General features: G+C 48.8%; 1 protein-coding gene across 1 annotated transcript in view; it reads left to right on the top strand.

Moving 5' to 3' along the window:
• The window catches only part of VPS9D1 (VPS9 domain containing 1), a 287,723-nt gene that overhangs the window by 121,549 nt on the left and 147,598 nt on the right, over positions 1-18,576 (top strand). The window contains exon 8 of the mRNA XM_078671009.1: positions 13,473-13,560. Coding sequence (XP_078527135.1) covers positions 13,473-13,560 — 88 coding nt within the window. The remainder of the gene's footprint in view (positions 1-13,472; positions 13,561-18,576) is intronic.

Genomic DNA, 18,576 nt, shown 5'->3' with positions numbered 1-18,576 from the left:
GTATGTTTATGTGCAAGTGCATTAAAGGGGATCATTTACATAGAGCATAATACAAAATGAATTGTTTTGTGGCACTTAATAATAAATGCACCCAAAGACAATCAGGGAGCAGGAGGAGAAGCTTTACGTCACTGAACGTAAGAAGAGATTGTGTTCTAAACAGAAGTCCCACTCCACTATGCTGTTACCAATTCGCCCTCACGAGGTCGATCCCACTCAAAATTCCCTACCCACTCAAAGGCTTCCTGTAAACCAATGTCAAAACACTCCACAACGTAAAAAAGTCAAGCAGAACTCATCCTCATCCCACCTCTTGAAGTCTGACCAAAAGTCGCAGGAGCGTTGTATGAGACTAGCTTAGTATATGGTGCACACTTATTTAAGTGAAGCACCTTGGAACTAATCCAGACAACCCTTATGGTGACTTTAGTGGTCTTAGACAACCATAGAAAGCTCTCAGAGTGGTAGCTGTAGAGAGCAGCCTTCAGGCTTATGATGAAATGTTAAGGACTTGTTTCACCATATCTAATCATATAGTGTAGGTTAAACAAAAAGGAACCACTCAGCGTAGTTTTAGAAATATGTCTATTTATTACACAACACTCAGGAACACATTGATATATCTCCTACCCGCAGATATCAACACAAATACACAAGAATACTTCAATTGCGAGAGTTAAGTAAGAGCAATACACAGTAGTCTCCAGGGGAGACCAGACCATATACTAAAAAAAGTGAAATGCAAACTGCAACAGAAGTTCGGTCTTGGACCAGGAGACTCAGAAAAGCTGGGGACACAAGAAACCACCCAAGGTAAGTACCCAGGAACCCCACTGAGGCTGTGTGCAGAGTCGAAACACAGCTGCGTACTCAATATAAGTCAATAGGAAAGTCACTGGTGCAATTCTGAAGAAGAAGGACCCTTCTCAGTGTATCCTGAAGAAACCCCATGGAAGACAGAAGGTTAAAGAGTCACCCCGCCTTTGGATACCTCCGGGAACAAGAATACCTACACTAGGGAAGCCGGTTGCATAGGTTCGAGGTGACGTCGTAAACCGCTGTAGACCACAATGGAGGACTTCAGTAAAGATGCCTCTGGCGAAGACTGTGCAAGAGTCTGGTGGAATCCAAGGGTGGATTATTGAAAAGGAGAACCTACAAGCAGAGGTGACCAGGAGATACGGAAGAGCAATGCCCACCGATGTCGGAAGATGCAGGAGTGATGACGGTGACCTTGTTGCTGCAGCTGTGAGTGCCACGTGATGCTAAGGAACACTGTGAGCTGTGCATGAGCTGTCCCACGTCGGGAGTCGAGAACCAAGGGGTCAGTGTTCGACGGGTGCACCAACATGCCTTGGCAGCTGCAACAGGCGTGGAAAAGCGAAGAAGGCGCAACGTTGGGATCAGCAAAGTTCAAGGGACCCACCAGTGCAGGAGAGTCAGAGCAGGCCCTGAACAAGCAGAATAGCCGACTGAAGCAGGAGAAGACCCTCAAGAGGACCCACAGTCCGAAGGCACAGGAGTCACAAGAGGAACTCGATCAGCTTCCCAAAGAAGATTGCCCACGGTGCAGAGGATGTGGTGAGGATGATAATCTTGGTAGGAAGAGATGCTGGAGGCTGGAGTTTTTTGTAGCCCGAAGATCTCTGGAGTACAGAGCCAACAAGCCTTGGCAACAGCAAGTCGACGCCATGCACACGGGTTTGGTTCCAGCGGTTCTAACGAGGGATACTGGCCTCAAACTTGCTGAGAGCACAGGTCAGGCCTCAAGGGAGATATGTTATGTTATCAAGGATTTGTAAAGCGCTTGTACACCGGTTGGTTTCCTGGCGCTGAGCACTAGGGGGTTGCCGACCCGGAAACAGTTAATTCGTAAGCTTGGATAAATAGCCAGGTTTTAAGAGACTTTCTGAAATTCATTAAGTTATTGCTTGACCTGATTTCCAGGGGGATGGAGTTCGATAGACGGGGAGCTAGAGTTACAACCCTGCAACTCCCTTGACGCTTCAGTTTGAAGGTAGGGACAGTCAAAAGTTGGAGCTGTGCCGATCGGAGCTTTCGTGAAGGAGTGTAGCGGGAAATGAGGTTATTTATGAATATAGGGCTCTGGCCATTCTGGGATTTTAACACCAGACAACCAACTTTGAAAGCGCAGCGCTGGGAGATGGGGAGCCAGTGCAGCTTCTAAGAAGGGGGACGCATGTTGCCACCTGGGCTGTTTGTATACCAGTCTAGCCGCTTGGTTCTGTACCATTTGAAGCTGTTTTGTAAGGCCGAGGGGTAGACCAAGGTAGGTTGCATTGGCATAGTCTAGACGTGATAGTACCAAGGCTATCAGGACCTGTACCAGAGCTGCCTGGGTCAAAAGCCTGCTTATCTTCCTGATTTTGCACAGTTGAAAGAAACAGGTGGAGATCACCGCGCCTACATGTGATTTTAGGGAAAGGTCGCTGCCTATGGTGACCCCTAAACTTTTCACTGAGCGGAAGGGAGCTGGGGGGGATCTAATTCGCTTGGCCAGTACTGTGGGCCCCATTGATTATGGGCGCCACCTTTCAGAACCAGTTTGGTTTTGCCTCGGGTTTAGTTTTAAGTGATTGTGGTCTGTCCATTGACGGATGAATGTCATGGTGGATTGAAAGGCAGATATTGACTGGGGAGAGTTGTCAATAGTGAACATAAGATGGAGGTCATCGGTATAGTTGAAGGTGACCACTCTTCTTTCCTTCAGGGATCTGATCAGAGGGAGAAGGTAGAGGCTGAACAGGTGCTGAGAGCACGCGGAGCCCTGTGGGACCCCGCATGTAGTTTTTAGTTTGGTGGCTGCGAACTGGCCAATACGGACTGCCTGAGTGCGGTTTTTCAGGAAGGAGTTAATCCATTTAAGGGCAAATCCTTGGATGCCTGCCTCACTGACACGGTCAGCCAATATATTATGGTCGACCGTGTCAAATGCGGCCGAGATATCTAACAGCACCAGGCCTGAGGAGTGCCTCTGTCTGCCTTTTCCCGTAAGGAGTCCACCAGTATCACCTTTTCTGTAGAGTGGGCTGGACGGAAACCCGCTTGGAGTGGGTCAAGGAACTCAGTCTGTTCCATGAAATTGGACATGCATTTTGCAACATGGGCTTCCAATAACTTGGCCAGATAATGGAGCAGGGAGATGGGGCGGTAATTTTCCAGCGTATTAGGATCGGCACTTGGTTTCTTTAAGAGGGGGACAACTATAGCCTTCTTGAAGGCATTAGGCACACAACCCTGGGACAGGGAGTTGTTGAGAAGGGCGAGGGCAGGGTATGGGACGGCACTGAAGACTGCTTTTAAGACATGAGGGGGGCAGTGGTCCAGAGGGGAGCCAAATCTGACTTTTGCCAGTAGGTCGCACAGGGTCTCTGTGTCAATGGGCGGAAAAGAGTCCAGGGAGTAGGGATTTCTGGGCATGTGAGGAACGGTTTGTGGAGACGTAGGGTAGGGGATACTGGCTTTGCAGAACCACCACCTGTGTTGCAGAGCCTTTCGAAGTTTGTGTGATGTCAGGAGCAGCAGACCGATCAGCTTGGTTGCGGTGCCTGCAGTGTAGGATTACTTTGGGTGTCCTTAATGCCCACATGTCTGTTGAAGATCCTGGAAGAAGCACAGAGACAGACGATGAAGAAGACTTGCAAAACAGCAAGACCAGGAGCAGTAGGAGTCTTCCTTGATGCAGTCTCGGTTCCAGGTGAAGTCCAAGTGTCCAGACAGTCAAAGAGTGACATGGTTGCAGGCTTGAGTCTTGTCCTACGACGAATCTGAGGACCCACCCACAGGTAAGCCTTTTTATATCCTAAGAAAGGGGTTAGGATGACACAAGGGTCCCTCCCAGATGAGGGGCTGGACAGAGGGGGAGGATATTCTCATGTCCTTTGTCCAGTTTTGCACCAGATTGGGAGCCAAGGACTTCCCAGAACTGGTTCCATCAGGAGTATGCAAAGAGGGCACCTATTGTTTTACCTTCCCCTGCTCTGGCTCAGCTAAGCAGCAGGAGGGCAGAATCGTGTCTGTGGTCAGCAGCAGCACTAGCTTTCTAGCAGACCCTGAAAGGCTGTGACCGGGAGTACTAAAGGCTTCTCGGAGGAACCCCCCCAGTGCATGGAATCATATCTCCAACACTGGTAACGGTGTTGGGGTATGATTCCAACATGTTTGATACCAAACATGCCCAGGTTCGGCATAGCCACTATATAGTTAGCCATCTCCTATTGACAGATGGCCACTATATGCATCTAAATGGCTGACTGCACTTACAAAGCCTGGAGAATCAGCTCCGGAGTTTGTAGGGGTGTCCTGCTCATGCAGGTGCACCCACACACTTATAACCCAGCACCCTGTCTTTTGGATTGAAAGGCCTTCCTTAGGGGTGACTTATAGGTTTTAAGTGTAGTGATCTCAGATATAAGAAAACGTATTTCTGTTGTAAGTGGTGCTAGCACCAGTTTACACAGGCTGCAATGGCTGGCTGGTAGTCACAGTTTGAGTGGTCTTTCATGGGTGGGATAAAACATGCTGCAGCCTGTGGGAGACCACTGGTGTACCTATGGCCTGGGTACCTTAGTACCACATATTAGGGACTATTAGGGGTATACCAGTAGCCAATTGTGGAGGTACAGAAAGTACTTACCAAGTCAAATTTAGGGCAGAAGCCCAGTGACTGGGGTCCTGATTAGCAGGATCCCAGTCAGACTAGTCAAAAAAACATACTGACACCAGCAAAAAGTGAGAGTAACCATGAAAGCAGATCTTAATTTCCTACAGACATCACTCGAAGAGTTTGGCTTCTTCTGAGTCCAAGTCGGTCCTGTGTTTGGTCATGGCATGCCACAAATTTTTTATGCCAATGTCACCCAGACAGTAAATAGCGGCCTCCAAGGAGGCCATGCTGCACTTTTTCCAGATGTTGCAATCTCCTTTTGACACACCGACAGGGCCCCCAGTCAGACTTCCACCTGCGACCTCCCCTCTGACCATGCCCTCAGACCCTGTTCTTGGGGCAGTACTGAACCTGGTCAAGACCTCCAAATTAGCCTCAGGGTTTACTCCCGTTTACTCCCTGTCAGTGCCAATGTCAACTCTATCGGGATCGGACCCAGTCGGGACTCTGGTCTCTGACTCTGAACTGATATTGGCCTGTGAAATGCCTATGTTACTATGAAATAACTAAGGCATAACCAGCGATTTTAAGGTAGACCTTCAGACTCATCTTTTCAATAAATGCCAGTATGTCAGAGGATAGAAGCCATATTCACCTCCAAACTCTGATACAGCACAGGGCATACCTAATGTCCTTCGCAAAACTGATGATGACAGGATGGCAAATAATCTGCCCCCGCCCCCAGTCCCCTGATTAAGGGCTGTACATAGACTTGCAAAATGCCAGTGGGCTAAATGCCTTATCAGAGACGGAGCCAGGCTCACCACCAGTTCCACCAATAGAAGAAAGGGCCGCTTTTGCTGTAGTAGAATTCACAGACTTGCAACAGAAAACCAGGAGACCAAAGACAATTTATTGACAGATTCTTAAACTAGGTTTGACTTCATCTTAACCACTATTACCATTTAAGGAGGCCCTTACAGACACTCATATCTATTTGGCCTAAGCCATGGCCATCCCATCAATTCAGCTGACTTGTGGTGAGACAACACTGACCAGCCTCCAGTGACCCTGATTATTTTGACCAAACACCAAGCCGCTTTAATTTGACCTTACAGGCCCATGATCAACTTTTGGGGGAAACTACACAGTATTTGCTCCCCAATCGGATGTACATCACGTCAGACTGATGAGTTTTACAAATTGCTACACCTGCCTTTCCTTTCGTCCCGACCTTTTATTTCCACTACAGCACAGCAATTTTGTCAGACCACATCTATATCTTGAGGCAAGAAGTCCATCTCCTGTTGACCAAAAGCACCTTTGAGCTGATTCCAGGCTCAGAGAGGTTTGTGGGGTGATTGTTACGCTACTTCCTTGTGCCAAAGAAAGATGGACTTTCATGGCCTTTACTGGATATCTGGCTTTTGAATACCTTTCTCAAAGACAAATTCAAAATGCTCGGTGTTTCTCAGATTTTCTCTGCTCTCGATCCAGAGGACTGGATGTTGTCCTTGGCCTTGGCCTTGCAGGAGATATATTTTCATATACATGTCTTGAAGTCCCACAGACCCTACCTTTGGTTCATAACACTTTCACTTTTCTGTTCTGACTTTCGGCCTTACCTCAGCCCTTCGAGTGTTCATGAAAGTGATGGTGGAGATCTCAGATCATCTTTGGACATCGGAGAGACATGTTTTCCCTTATCTCAATGACTGGTTGCACAGGGAGGGCACACTGCAGTCAGATACAGTCTTCCTTCGAACAATGGGCTGTCTTTTGATCATGGGTATTCCATCAATTAGCAGAAGGCCGACCAGCGTCCTATGCAGTTGAGTCTCTTTATAGTGGCTATCCTTGACATAGTAACGTTTAAGCCCTTTCTACTGCTGCATTGAGCACATGATATTCAGGGTATGATCCTCGCATTTCAAGGTCGGCCTGGGTCTCAGCGAGGTTGGTTCTGAGGTTTCTTAGACTCTTGGTCGCATTCATCCTCCTAGTTGTGTACTCTATATGGCACAAGCAGGACCATACAATGGAACCTATGGTTTCAGTGTGCCCAACACCGGAGTTGCCTCCATGACTCTGTCCAGACCTTTTGAAAGACTACTCAGTAACTCATGTGGCAGATGAGCACCATACTGACTGCTGGCAGGTCACGTTTCCTTCCCTACCCTTATATCACAGTTGTAACAGGTGCATTGTTACTGGGTTGGAGAGGTCACATTGGTGAGGTTGAGGTCATGGTCCTCTGGTTTTCAGCAGAGAGCCAGCTCAACATGAACCTTTTGGACCTTTGCCTGATCCATCTGACCCTGAAAACCTTACTACTGACCATCAAGGGAAAGCTGGTACAGGTACTACCGATAACACAAGTACCATGGGGGAGGGGTGCAGGTTCCTGGATCCTGTGCCAGGAGGCTGTAGGACTGTGGAGGAGTTTGTGTGCCTCTGGAGGTGTCTGGACCAGCAGAAGATCTTTTTGGTAGCCAATCATCTAGCCGGTTCCTGGAAGGCTAGAGCAGACGTGCTGAGCAGATATCGCCTGGTGGATCACAAGTGAAGTGAAGTTTTTGAATTGGAGTTTCCTTCAAAAAGGTAATTGTAGGACACCTTCCTTCTGCAACGAGGCACGGATCTCCTGTATGTATTAATGTGTCTTCCTCTTCTTCCTTAATTTCTGTGGAAAGTAAGGACAGACAGGACCCTAATCATCTTAATACCACTGAGCATGACCGAGAGAGTGTGGCTCCAGTGCTTCTGAGCATTTACTCTGCGATCTGAATACCCATTTGTGAGGACAACCTCCAAGTGTGGAGACTGAGTGGTGACAGTTGACTTCTTTTGACTTGCTGCTTGAAGTATTAAATGTCATTCTTGCGGCGAGAAGCCCCTCCACAAAATCCATCTTCTGGTTAAGGTTTGTGGCCTGAGGTGGAATCTGTCATCTTGACCCTCAGCAGGCCACACTTGCTGATGTATTGTTGTTCCTTTTGTGGTTAGCCGGGCATGGCCTTGCAGCGGGCACAATAAGGGATAATTATCCACCTTTTCAGGGTTTTCATGTTTGCTTGATCATCCTGCTCTCTTAAAAACACTGGTTGTGATACGTTTTCTGTAGGCTCTCTCATGTATGTTCCCTCAGCGGTTATTCATCATGTCTCACTGAGACCTAGTTCTAGGCCTGACACCATTCAAGGAAAATGCTAAGTTATTTGCTATAGCTTCTAATAATCAAGGCAGCCTTTCTTATTGCCAGCACTTCAGCGCATCTACGCTCTTTTTGCAAACTCCAAACACCACTTTCTTCCCTGACAAATTGGTGCTGAGGACCCAGGCAGCCTTCCTGCCAAAGATAGTTTAACGCTTCCATTTCAGTCAATCTATCACCATGCTAACAATTTTTGTTTCATCACAACCCTTGGAAGAGGAGGAGATGTTCCATCAGCTTGTCCCTAAAAGAGCTTTGAATTTCTACATTGACCTAGGAGAGACCATCGTATAGATGATCAGCTCTTTGTAGCGTTCACTGGGAGCAAGAATGGAAAGGTGATGCAAAATAGTACTCTGTCCAGGTGGCTATTCGTCTGCATATAAATCAGCTATGTGCTAGTAAAATATGAACCCACACAAGGCTTGTGGGCCCATTCCACCAGGGCCAAGTAAGCTACAGTATCATTGGCAAGGCAGGTACTGGTTCCAGACATCTGCCAGGTTGCGTCATCGGTGTGGATGAACACGTTCACCAAACACTAATGTCCTGATAGTCAGGTCTGACACGAAAGGCATTTTGCCCGTTATGTCCGGTAAGATTTTCTCATCTGAATCTACTCCTCAGACCTTCCACCTTTGGGAGTTACTGCTGTTGTATCTATTCTAAATGTGAGAAATCTGCGTTTAGATGTATCCATCAGAAGAACAAGTTACTTACCTTCAGTAACGCTTTTTCTGATGGCCACTGTATCTAACCACAGATTCCTCACTGCCCTTCACCAATTCTGGTGAGTTGACTCCTGTGCTTCATAAGTTCCAAGCTAGATTTGAGCACAGTGTCACCTGCAGTTTTTTCGAAGTGCTCTGCATCTGATGGCCGGGAAGGAGAAAGATTAAGTAACTCTGTCAGTGTATAGGGCCTTTATGCATCTCCACTTTGTCACTTCCGAGGTGGTAGGAAGTCACAGAGGAACCATACGGCACCACATATCACCATGTAGGTAGCATTGCTGAAACACATCTCTAGATCCAACCTAGCACCTGTGGACATTCTAAAGGGGAGGTATCTACAGTTAAATACAGTATTTGCCAGAAAGAACACTACAGAAGGCAAGTAACTTGTTCTTTATTGCTACCCAACTGAATACATTTTATCTACTTTAAGAGTAATGAAAAACTGAGTTCAAGTCTGCAAGAATTCAAAATGAATGTTATGTTATGTGTTCATCTAAAGAGCTTGAATTCCAGCCCGGGTGTCTTGGCGCTGGCTAAGGAAGCAGAAACTGTGTAACCCATTTCTAGATACTTAGTAGTATGAGAAAAGTCATGCCTTCAGGGATTTTCTGAATGCCAGTAAATTGGGCAAAGATCTGATTTGCAAAGGTAGGTCATTCCAAGCTTTCGAGGCTCCAAAAACAAAACCTCTGCTGCCACAGTTCATGTTCTTAAATTTGGAGATTGCCACCAATTTGCCAGAGGTGAGCATAGTGACCTACCTGGTGTGTACCAGGAAAAGCTAAATCTCAGGTAAACTGGGCCTTGCTCGTGCAGTGCTTTTTACACCATTCATAGCGCTTTAAAGGTAATTCACTGCCTAATGGGAACCCAATGCGGTTTCCTGATTACCTTAGAAACCGATTGGTGCTTGGGAATCCTGCAGAGTATGTGGGCTGCTGTGTTCTGCAGGGTCTGCAGTTTATTAAGAAAATGCTGGCGTGCTTTCAGGTATAACCCATTACAGTAGTCGATCTTTGACGGCAGCAGCAAAGTGACCACTGTTTTCTGCGAAAAGATAGGGAAAAAAGGAAGACTTTTCTTCATCATTTTGAGGTAACCTCATTGACCGGATTGACGTAAGACAGTTTGTCATTACGAAGAATTACCAGATTCTTCGTTGACCTAACTGGGGAAGGGAGCGGGCCAAGTTCTGACGGCCACCATTCAGGAGACCAAAAGTAAAGCTGTACTCCAAACAGCAGCACCACCGTTTTGCTAGAGTTGAGTTTGAGGCAGTTCAAAGCCATCCGCAGACTGAAAACCTTCATACAGTCACAGAATCTGGCGGTAACATTCTTGTCCTCTGAGGAAAGTGAAACGACGATTTGTGTATCGTCTGCGTAGCATGTCAGTGCTAAGCCTGTCTCACAGGTCACATGCAGCTGCTTGCACCTGGTGCATAAGACGCAAAGCCATTTTTTTACTTGATTGAAACTTGTGAGTGCTTGTGTGTGCATAAAATGTATTGGTCCACCATGCATTGTCACATAGAGTGCAACTTGTAACCTACATAATACATGTAGCGCAACTGTCTGGTTTGCACTCAACATCTTGAGGACATTCGGAAGCTTCCCAGGGAATGCATTCCGCCCATTGCTTACTATTGGCTTTGTGTTTTGTAACAAAATGTAAATGTCTGTAAATTAATTGTGCAGATATGTCAGAATATATCAGAATTAGGGAAGCTCAAATTAAGCAATTTTTTTGGTCATTCTTAAGTGTGGTGGAAACAAATATTTTCATACGGTTAAAAAAAAATACAGTAGGTAATGACAGTAATTATCAGTAAAACTGTATGTATGTGCAAATATAATGGTCATTTTAATTGAAGCTGTGTTTTCTGTAATGGCAATGCACTATCACACTATGCACACTCCACTTTGGCCCACTTCATTCTACTCTGCACCACGCTACATCACTGAACTCTACTCTGCACCACTCCATACTACAGCACTCCACTCAATGCCATACTGCTTCACTGCACTCAACTCTGCATCACCCACTCTACGCCACTTCACACCTCTCTACTCTTTACCACTCTAGTCTACCCTGCACCACTCTATTCAATGCCAATGCACTCTACTGTGCACCACTGCACTCCCCTCCACAGCACTCTACCCCACTCCAGTCTAGGCCACTCTGTTCTACTCTGCACCTCCCCATTCTACACCACTCCACTCTATGCCACTCGACTCTGCAACACTGTACTCTGTGCCATTACACTCTATGCCAATGCCCTGTACTTGGTACCACTCCACTCTACACCAGTGCACTTAATGCCAATCCACTCTACGCCACTGTAATTGACTCTGCACCACTGCACTCAGTGCTAGTGCACTCTACGCCACTCTATGCCACTGCACTCCATCCTGCACCACTCCACTCTGCCCCGCACAACTCCACTCTATGCCACTTCACTCTGCTCTTAAGCAATCTTCTCTGTGCCACTCCAGTCTGCGTCACTCAGTCCACACTACTGCACACTACACTGCACCACTCCACTCTGCTCCTCTCTGCGCCACTTGACTCTACTCTGCACAGCTCCACTCTATGCTACTGCAAACTACACTGCGCTCCACGCCAATGCACTCTACACCAATTTACTTAAAACCAATACACTCTACACTACTGAACTCTACACCAATCTACTCTAAAGCCCTACACTACACCACTATGCTCTACTCTGCAACACTCTACGCCACTGCACTTTACCCCGTTGTACTCTGTCACTGCACTCTATGGCACTCAATTCTACTCTGCACCATTGTATTCTATGCCACTGCTCTATACACCACTCCACTCTGCAATCTCTGACACTACTCTGCAACACTGCACTATCCACCACTGAACTCTACGCTAATCTACTCTGCGCCACTGCACTCTGTCCCACTCTTCTGCATACTATAAGTATTCACTCTATGACAATCTAATCTACACCACTACAGTCTATGCCACTACACTCTAAGCAATTATATTCTACATCACTCTATTCTACGCCATGGTCCTCTACACCAGTGCACTCTACATCACACCACTGCAATCTACAGCAGTCTACTCTGCAAGACTGAACTCTCCACAGCTGAACTCTCAGCCACTCGACTCTGCACCACTGCATTCACTCTAATCTACTCTGCACCACTGCACACTATGCCACTCTACTCTATGAACTCTGCTCTAGACCTCTGCACTCTATTCTGTACTACTCCACTCTACCCTGCACCACTCCACAATACTCCATTTCTCTCTACTCCACCCTGAGCCATTCTACTTTGTGCCACTGCACTTTACGCTGCAGGACTCCACTCTAAGCCACTCTACTCTACACTACACTATGCCAATGCACTTTACGCACTCTACTCTACATCACTGCACTCTACGCCAATGCGCTCTACACCACTATACTCAAAACCAGTGCGCTCTATGGCACTGTACTCTATGCCAATACACTCTGCACTTTACGGCACTTCACTCTAGGCCACTCTACAATACTCCACTCTATGACGCTCTACTCCATTAAACCTTACTCTACTCTATGACACGCCACACTACGCCACTCTACTGCACTCTAAGCCACTCTATAACACTACTCCACAATGCTCTATGCAGCTCCCTCTGCTCCCCACCATGCTACTTTACTCCACTCTAATGTGACTCACCACTCTATGCCATTTCACTCTGACAGTGTCACTCCACTCTACAGCACTCCCTTCCACCCTGTACCATTCCATTCCACACTATTACACTCTATGCAACTATGCTTTATGATATCTACTCCGCTCTAAGCCACTCTACTCTACAACACCCTACTCCACTCTACACAACACCCTCTACTCCACTATATTCTGCTCGATGCCACTCCACTCTACAACACTGTATGCCATTATACGACAATCTGTGACGTTCAACTCCACTGTATGCCACTTAACTCTATAACACTCTACTCCACCTTACACCGTTCCACTCTACTCCCTCCACAACAATATGCCACTCCACACCACTCAACTTTACTCTATGCTACTCAACGCCACTCTATGCCACTACACTCCAGTCCCTAACACTCCATTTTGCTCTATGACACTCCACTTTACGCCACTCCATGCCACTCCTTTACGGCACTAATTTCTAGCCATGCTGAATAGCAGCCACACTTGTATACAACATGGCTAAAACATATTGGCAACACCAATAGCTTGTGCATAGGACAGACTTGTTGGCTTCGCCAATGCTTGTTAAGTTATTTTATGACGATGGCTGAAGCCTGGACCAGGGATTACCCACAAGTCTCTCCAGCAAGTGCATTACCCTCCTAAGCTTTTTGCCAGTATTTGCTTTTTAGACTTGCTGGATGCAGAAATGTTTCTGCAAGAGGTCCTTTATGCCCCTAACCTATGTGTGCTATTTGTGGGCAACTAAGTAAAACAGAACAGTTTTACTAACTTTTTCCATGGTGCCAGTTTCTTTGGGAACGGACTTTGTAAAAAGAAAAATGATGGATATGTACTGACAGACCACAGGTATACATTAAATGATTGCCCTGCTGTTCGTAAAATCACTGCTGCTACTATTCATAACACAGTATGGCATTATACTATGGCCTGGCGTAATTCTGCCTCCTCATGGCTCCACCTCTTTTCTGCCCTCTGGTTTGTGGTTTTCAGGAGTTAGAGAGTTTGCTTTACACCATTGAACTTGGTAAACATCTTCTAACTGGATGTTCTCTTCCTCGAAGCCTTTGCGTACGGCTAATAGCTCTGAGTAGTGGATTTCTTCATTCTGTATCTCTGTATCTTATTAAACCGTAGACCACCAGGCAGAATATGTTTTCTAACCATTGTACTTCTGTCTGTTGTAGGAGATTTTCCAGCAGCGTGGCTATGACTCCGGAGGAGGAGGAGCAGCGGGCCTTCTTTACAGCTGTACTGGAGTATGAACAGGACAATGTAAGTGACCAAGCTGAGCGCAGCACTGTTCTTTGCATGTGGAAATGTAGCTGGATTTAAAAGCTGACTTTACACAAGATAGCAGAGGTTATGTTACCCAGACTTTCCAAAACAGAAGGATGTCACTGAGCTGCCTTGAGGGCATCAGCCCTTTGGAGCTTTAGATGTAGATTAGGAAGATGAATATGGATTCTCCAAATTAAGGTAGCATCACACACACACTTTGATCAGCTCTGACCACCGTTGACATCATAGGGTTGATCCCTAGTACCAGCTTCAGCCTCTGAACACCCTCCTTTTGTTGCTGACGGACCCTAGGAATGGTGTAAAATTGTAGAAAGCAGGCATTATTAGCAAAAATGTGGGTATAACATTTTCCACTTGTCTGCAAACGAACAGAACACAGACAATAAGAACATACTGAGCAGACACAACACTCAGGCACACTGGACACCGTGAGAGATTTTTCTCCCAGTGTTTCCAAAAATTAGCAGGGAAAAAATAAGAAATAAAAGGAAGCACCTCAGCGGCAGAGCCAATGCTGCATTATTCATAAGGGGGCAGGAAGTGAGTATCTCATGAGTATCTCACCACCATCTTGTTTGATAGGCCAAGGAGAGTTCAAAATAAACAAGACATTTAGGGCCATGTGTATCAAGGAACCAATTTGCGATTCTGTAATAGCGATTTTTAAGAAATCGCTATTTCAGAATCGCAAATTGGTATGTATCAAGAAAATCGCATTTTTTTTGCGATTTCTTAAAATTCCTTAATTGCGATTAGCAAATTATTAATCGCAATTAAGGAATAATTTCCCATTCATTTCTATGGGCCAGGAGGCCCATAGGAATGAATGTGAAATTATTCTCAATTTGCGATTCGCAATTTGCTAATCGCAAATTGAGAATAATTTCAAGGGTGCAGGGGTGTCCAAAGGACACCATGTTGCACCCCTGAAATAAGCATGGGTGCACATGTTGTGCACATACATGCCCTAAGGGCATGTATGTGCATCACATGGCACTTTGAAAAATTCCAAAATTGGCATTTTTCAAGAAAATCGCAAATTACCACCAACTTGAAGTTGGTGGTAATTTGCGATTCCTTAGGGACAATTAGCAATTTTTTTTGCATCATACATTGCATTTAAGAAATCGCAAATTTTGCGATTCCTTAAATGCAATCGTAAAATAAGGAATCGCTAATTTTGCGATTCCTTATTTTGAACCACATTTTGCTTAATACATTCCATTTGCGAATTTCGGCCTTTGCGAATGCGAATTTGCTTGATACATATGGCCCTTAGCCCCCAATACTTCTGGTCTGACCTGGACTAAGGAGCTATACACAAACCCCCGGCTTGACCCCAGGTGGGACAAGTTAGTTTATTCCCTCCGTGGCCTTGCCCAGGGGCCATGAAGTTCAAGGGCGCCCATACCCTCCTACCTTACCTAGGGATGGGAGGCCTGTTTAAAGTTGCATCTTAAAAGCTTCTTGCTGCTGCATTGCATGCCTCCTCCTTGCATTAGCAAAGTGTGGGGAGCTGTCCACTAAAACACTCTCGCTTTGCCCAAAGACAAGCGGGAGAAACACCCTTCTCCACCAGCATAGGCCAAGCGAGGGATAGGACTGCAAAGGTAACAACCCTCGCCTTGGTGAAGAGGAGGCTTTAAAAAACACACAGGGCTACTAGCAACTACCTCTATACTATGCCACATACAATGCTGTTATCCACCTAGGAGTGCAGCTAAGCAGCTGTCACCTGCCCCTATTGTGAACGGGGCAAAGGAGTGGGTCATCAATCAATCAATCAATCAATCAATCATAACACTTGTATAGCGCGCTACTCACCCGGAAGGGTCTCAAGGCGCTTGGGGGAAGGGGGCCGCTACTGCTCGAACAGCCAGGTCTTGAGTTGTCTCCTGAAGGCGAGGTGGTCCTGGGTCATCCGAAGGTGGATGGGGAGGGAGTTCCATGTCTTGGCCGCCAGGTAGGAGAAGGATCTGCCTCCGGCGGTGGCTCTTCGGATGCGTGGTACGGAGGCAAGGGCGAGGCTGGCGGACCGTAGCTGGCGGGTGGGCGTGTGGAAGGTCAGGCGGTCGTTGAGGTACTTGGGTCCCAGGTCGTGGAGAGACTTGTGTGCGTGGGTGAGGAGCCTGAACGTGATCCTCTTGTTGACGGGGAGCCAGTGCAGGTTCCTCAGGTGGCCGGAGATGTGGCTGCGTCGAGGGATGTCCAGGATAAGTCGGGCGGAGGCGTTCTGGATGCGTTGTAGTCTTTTCTGTAGCTTGGCTGTGGTTCCGGCGTTGAGGGTGTTTCCGTAGTCCATCCGGCTGGTGACGAGGGCCTGGGTGACCGTCTTCCTGGTTTCGATCGGGATCCATCGGAAGATCTTGCGGAGCATGCGGAGGGTGTGAAAGCATGAGGAGGAGACGGCGTTGACTTGTCTGGTCATCGAGAGGGAGGAGTCCAGGATGAAGCCCAGGTTGCGTGCGTGGTCTGTCGGCTTGGGGGCGGTGCCCAGGGCTGGGGGCCACCAGGAGTCGTCCCAGGCGGAGGGTGATGGTCCAAGGATGAGGACTTCCGTCTTGTCTGAGTTCAGTTTCAAGCGCTGTTCTTCATCCACTCGGCGACGTTTTTCATCCCTTCGTGGAGGCTGGCTCTGGCGGTGTCGGGGTCTCTGGTGAGGGAGAGGATCAGCTGGGTGTCGTTGGCGTAGGAGATGATGTTGAGGTTGTGTTGGCGTGCGATGGCTGCGAGAGGTCTCATGTAGACGTTGAAGAGGGTGGGGCTGAGTGATGATCCTTGCGGGACGCCGCAGATGACTTCGGTGGCCTCGGAACGAAATGGGGGGAGGCGGACTCTTTGTGTTCTTCCAGCGAGGAACGAGATGATCAACTTCAATGCCTTCTCTTGGATGCCGGTGTTGCTGAGGCGTTGGACTAGGGTGCGGTGGCAGACCGTGTCAAACGCGGCGGAGAGGTCCAGGAGGATGAGTGCCGCTGTTTCCCCGTTGTCGAGAAGGGCTCGGATGTCGTCGGTGGCTGCGATGAGGGCGGTCTCGGTGCTGTGGTTGGCTCTGAAGCCGGACTGCGAGGGGTCGAGGGATCCATTCGTCTCGAGGAAGGCGGCAACTGTCTGTTGGCGATCTTCTCAATGACTTTGGCAGGAAAAGGGAGGAGCGAGATGGGGCGGAAGTTTTTGAGGTCGGTGGGGTCCGCTGTGGGTTTCTTCAGCAGGGCGCTGAGTTCGGCATGCTTCCAGTTCTCCGGGAAGGTGGCGGTGTCGAAGGAGGTGTTGATGACGTCTCGGAGTTGGGGTGCGATGGTGGAGTCCCCTGTGGTGGGGGCAGGGGGCAGTCGGAGATCCGGAGTGGATGGTGTTCATCGTGCGGGCTGTGTCTTCGGTGGTCACTGTGGTCCAGGTGCAGAGGGTGGGGTGCGTTGGTTCAACGGTTGGGTGCGAGGGAGGTGCGCCGAAGCTGTTGTGGATGTCGGCAATCTTGCGGTGGAAAAATGAGGCGAGGGAGTCGCAGAGATCTTGTGACGGGGTGATGTCGTTGTTGCCGGTGCTGGAGTTGGAGAACTCCTTGACGATGCTGAAGAGTTCCTTGCTGTCGTGGGCGTTGTTGTCCAGTCGATTGTTCAGTGATTTCTTCTTGGTGGTGCGGATGAGCTGGTGGTGCTTGCGGGTCGCGGGTTTGAGGGCGGTCATGTTGTCAGTGGTCCGGTCGAGGAGCCAGGCTTTCTCGAGTGTGCGGCAGGTCTTCTTGGAGTCCTTGAGTTAGTCGGTGAACCAGGGGGCCTTCTTGCTTCTGGGTTTGCTGGGAGGGTTCTTCAGTGGTGCGAGGTTGTCGGCGCAGGCGGTCAGCCACTGTGTGAAGTTGCGGGCTGCTTCGTTGGAGTCCGGTGTGCTGGCAGGTGGGCTCCGGCTGAGGGAGGTGGTGAGCTGGTCAGCGGTGATCTTGCTCCAACTTCTGTGAGGAACCTGTTGCGGGTGGTGGTGGGTAGTGGTTTTTCTGAAGCTGAAGTGGACGCAGCTGTGGTCGGTCCAGTGAAGTCCGGTGGAGTGGCTGAAGGTGATGTGCTTGCTGGCTGAGAAGATGGGGTCAAGCGTGTGGCCGGCGTAGTGGGTGGGGGTGTTGACCAGTTGCTTGAGTCCGAGGTTGGCGAGGTTGTCCACCAGGGCGGCGGTGTTGCGGTCCTTGATGTTCTCCAGGTGGAAGTTGAGGTCCCCTAGGAGGATGTAGTCGGCGGAGGGGAGGGCGTGTGGGCTGATGAAGTCCGTGATGTCTTCGCTGAATTGTGTGCGTGGTCCCGGGGGTCTGTAGACGAGGGTGCCTCTGAGGGTCGTCTTTGGGTCGGTGTGAATCTGGAAGTGGAGGTGTTCGGCGGCGGTGAAGGTGTCGTCGGCTTCGCTCGTGATGCGGATGGTGTTCTTGTGGACGATGGCGATGCCTCCTCCGGTCTGGTTGACGTGGTCCCTCCTGATAATCTTGTATCCATCCGGGATGGCGATGGCGATGTCGGGGGCTGATTCATCCATGTTTCCGTGAGGAACGCGACGTCTGGTGATGTGGTGTCGAGCAGGTTCCAAAGTTCGACGGCCTGTCTGTGTACGGAGCGGGTGTTGAGCAGGATGCACTTGAGGTGGTTGCTGGGGTTCGGCTTGGCGGGCGCGGTGCATGTTCGGAGGCAGGTGAACTTGCAGGTTGAGCTGGTGAAGGGTCCGTGGAAGCGTTTCGGGGCGGCCCGGCAGCAGGCGGGGTTCCGGCCGGCATTGAGTGCGTTGAGGGCGGCGGCGTCGTAGGTCTGTTGGGTCGTCTTGCGTCGGTGGGGGCCAGGGGTCCTGGCGCTGGGCGCGATCCAGGCGCGGACGGGCGCAGACGGGCTTACCTTTGGCGCGCCTTCGGCGCACAAACGGCGCGCCTGCTGCGCGTTCGCTCGGTCGCCATTTAAGGCTAAGTGGGAGGGAGGAGCAGCTGGGAGGCGGGAGCGGGGAGGGCACAGAACAAAA

This window comes from Lissotriton helveticus, chromosome 12 (genome assembly GCF_964261635.1).
Source record: "Lissotriton helveticus chromosome 12, aLisHel1.1, whole genome shotgun sequence".
Classification (NCBI taxonomy): Eukaryota; Metazoa; Chordata; class Amphibia; order Caudata; family Salamandridae; genus Lissotriton; species Lissotriton helveticus.
This window is presented reverse-complemented; position numbering and strand designations above follow the sequence as displayed.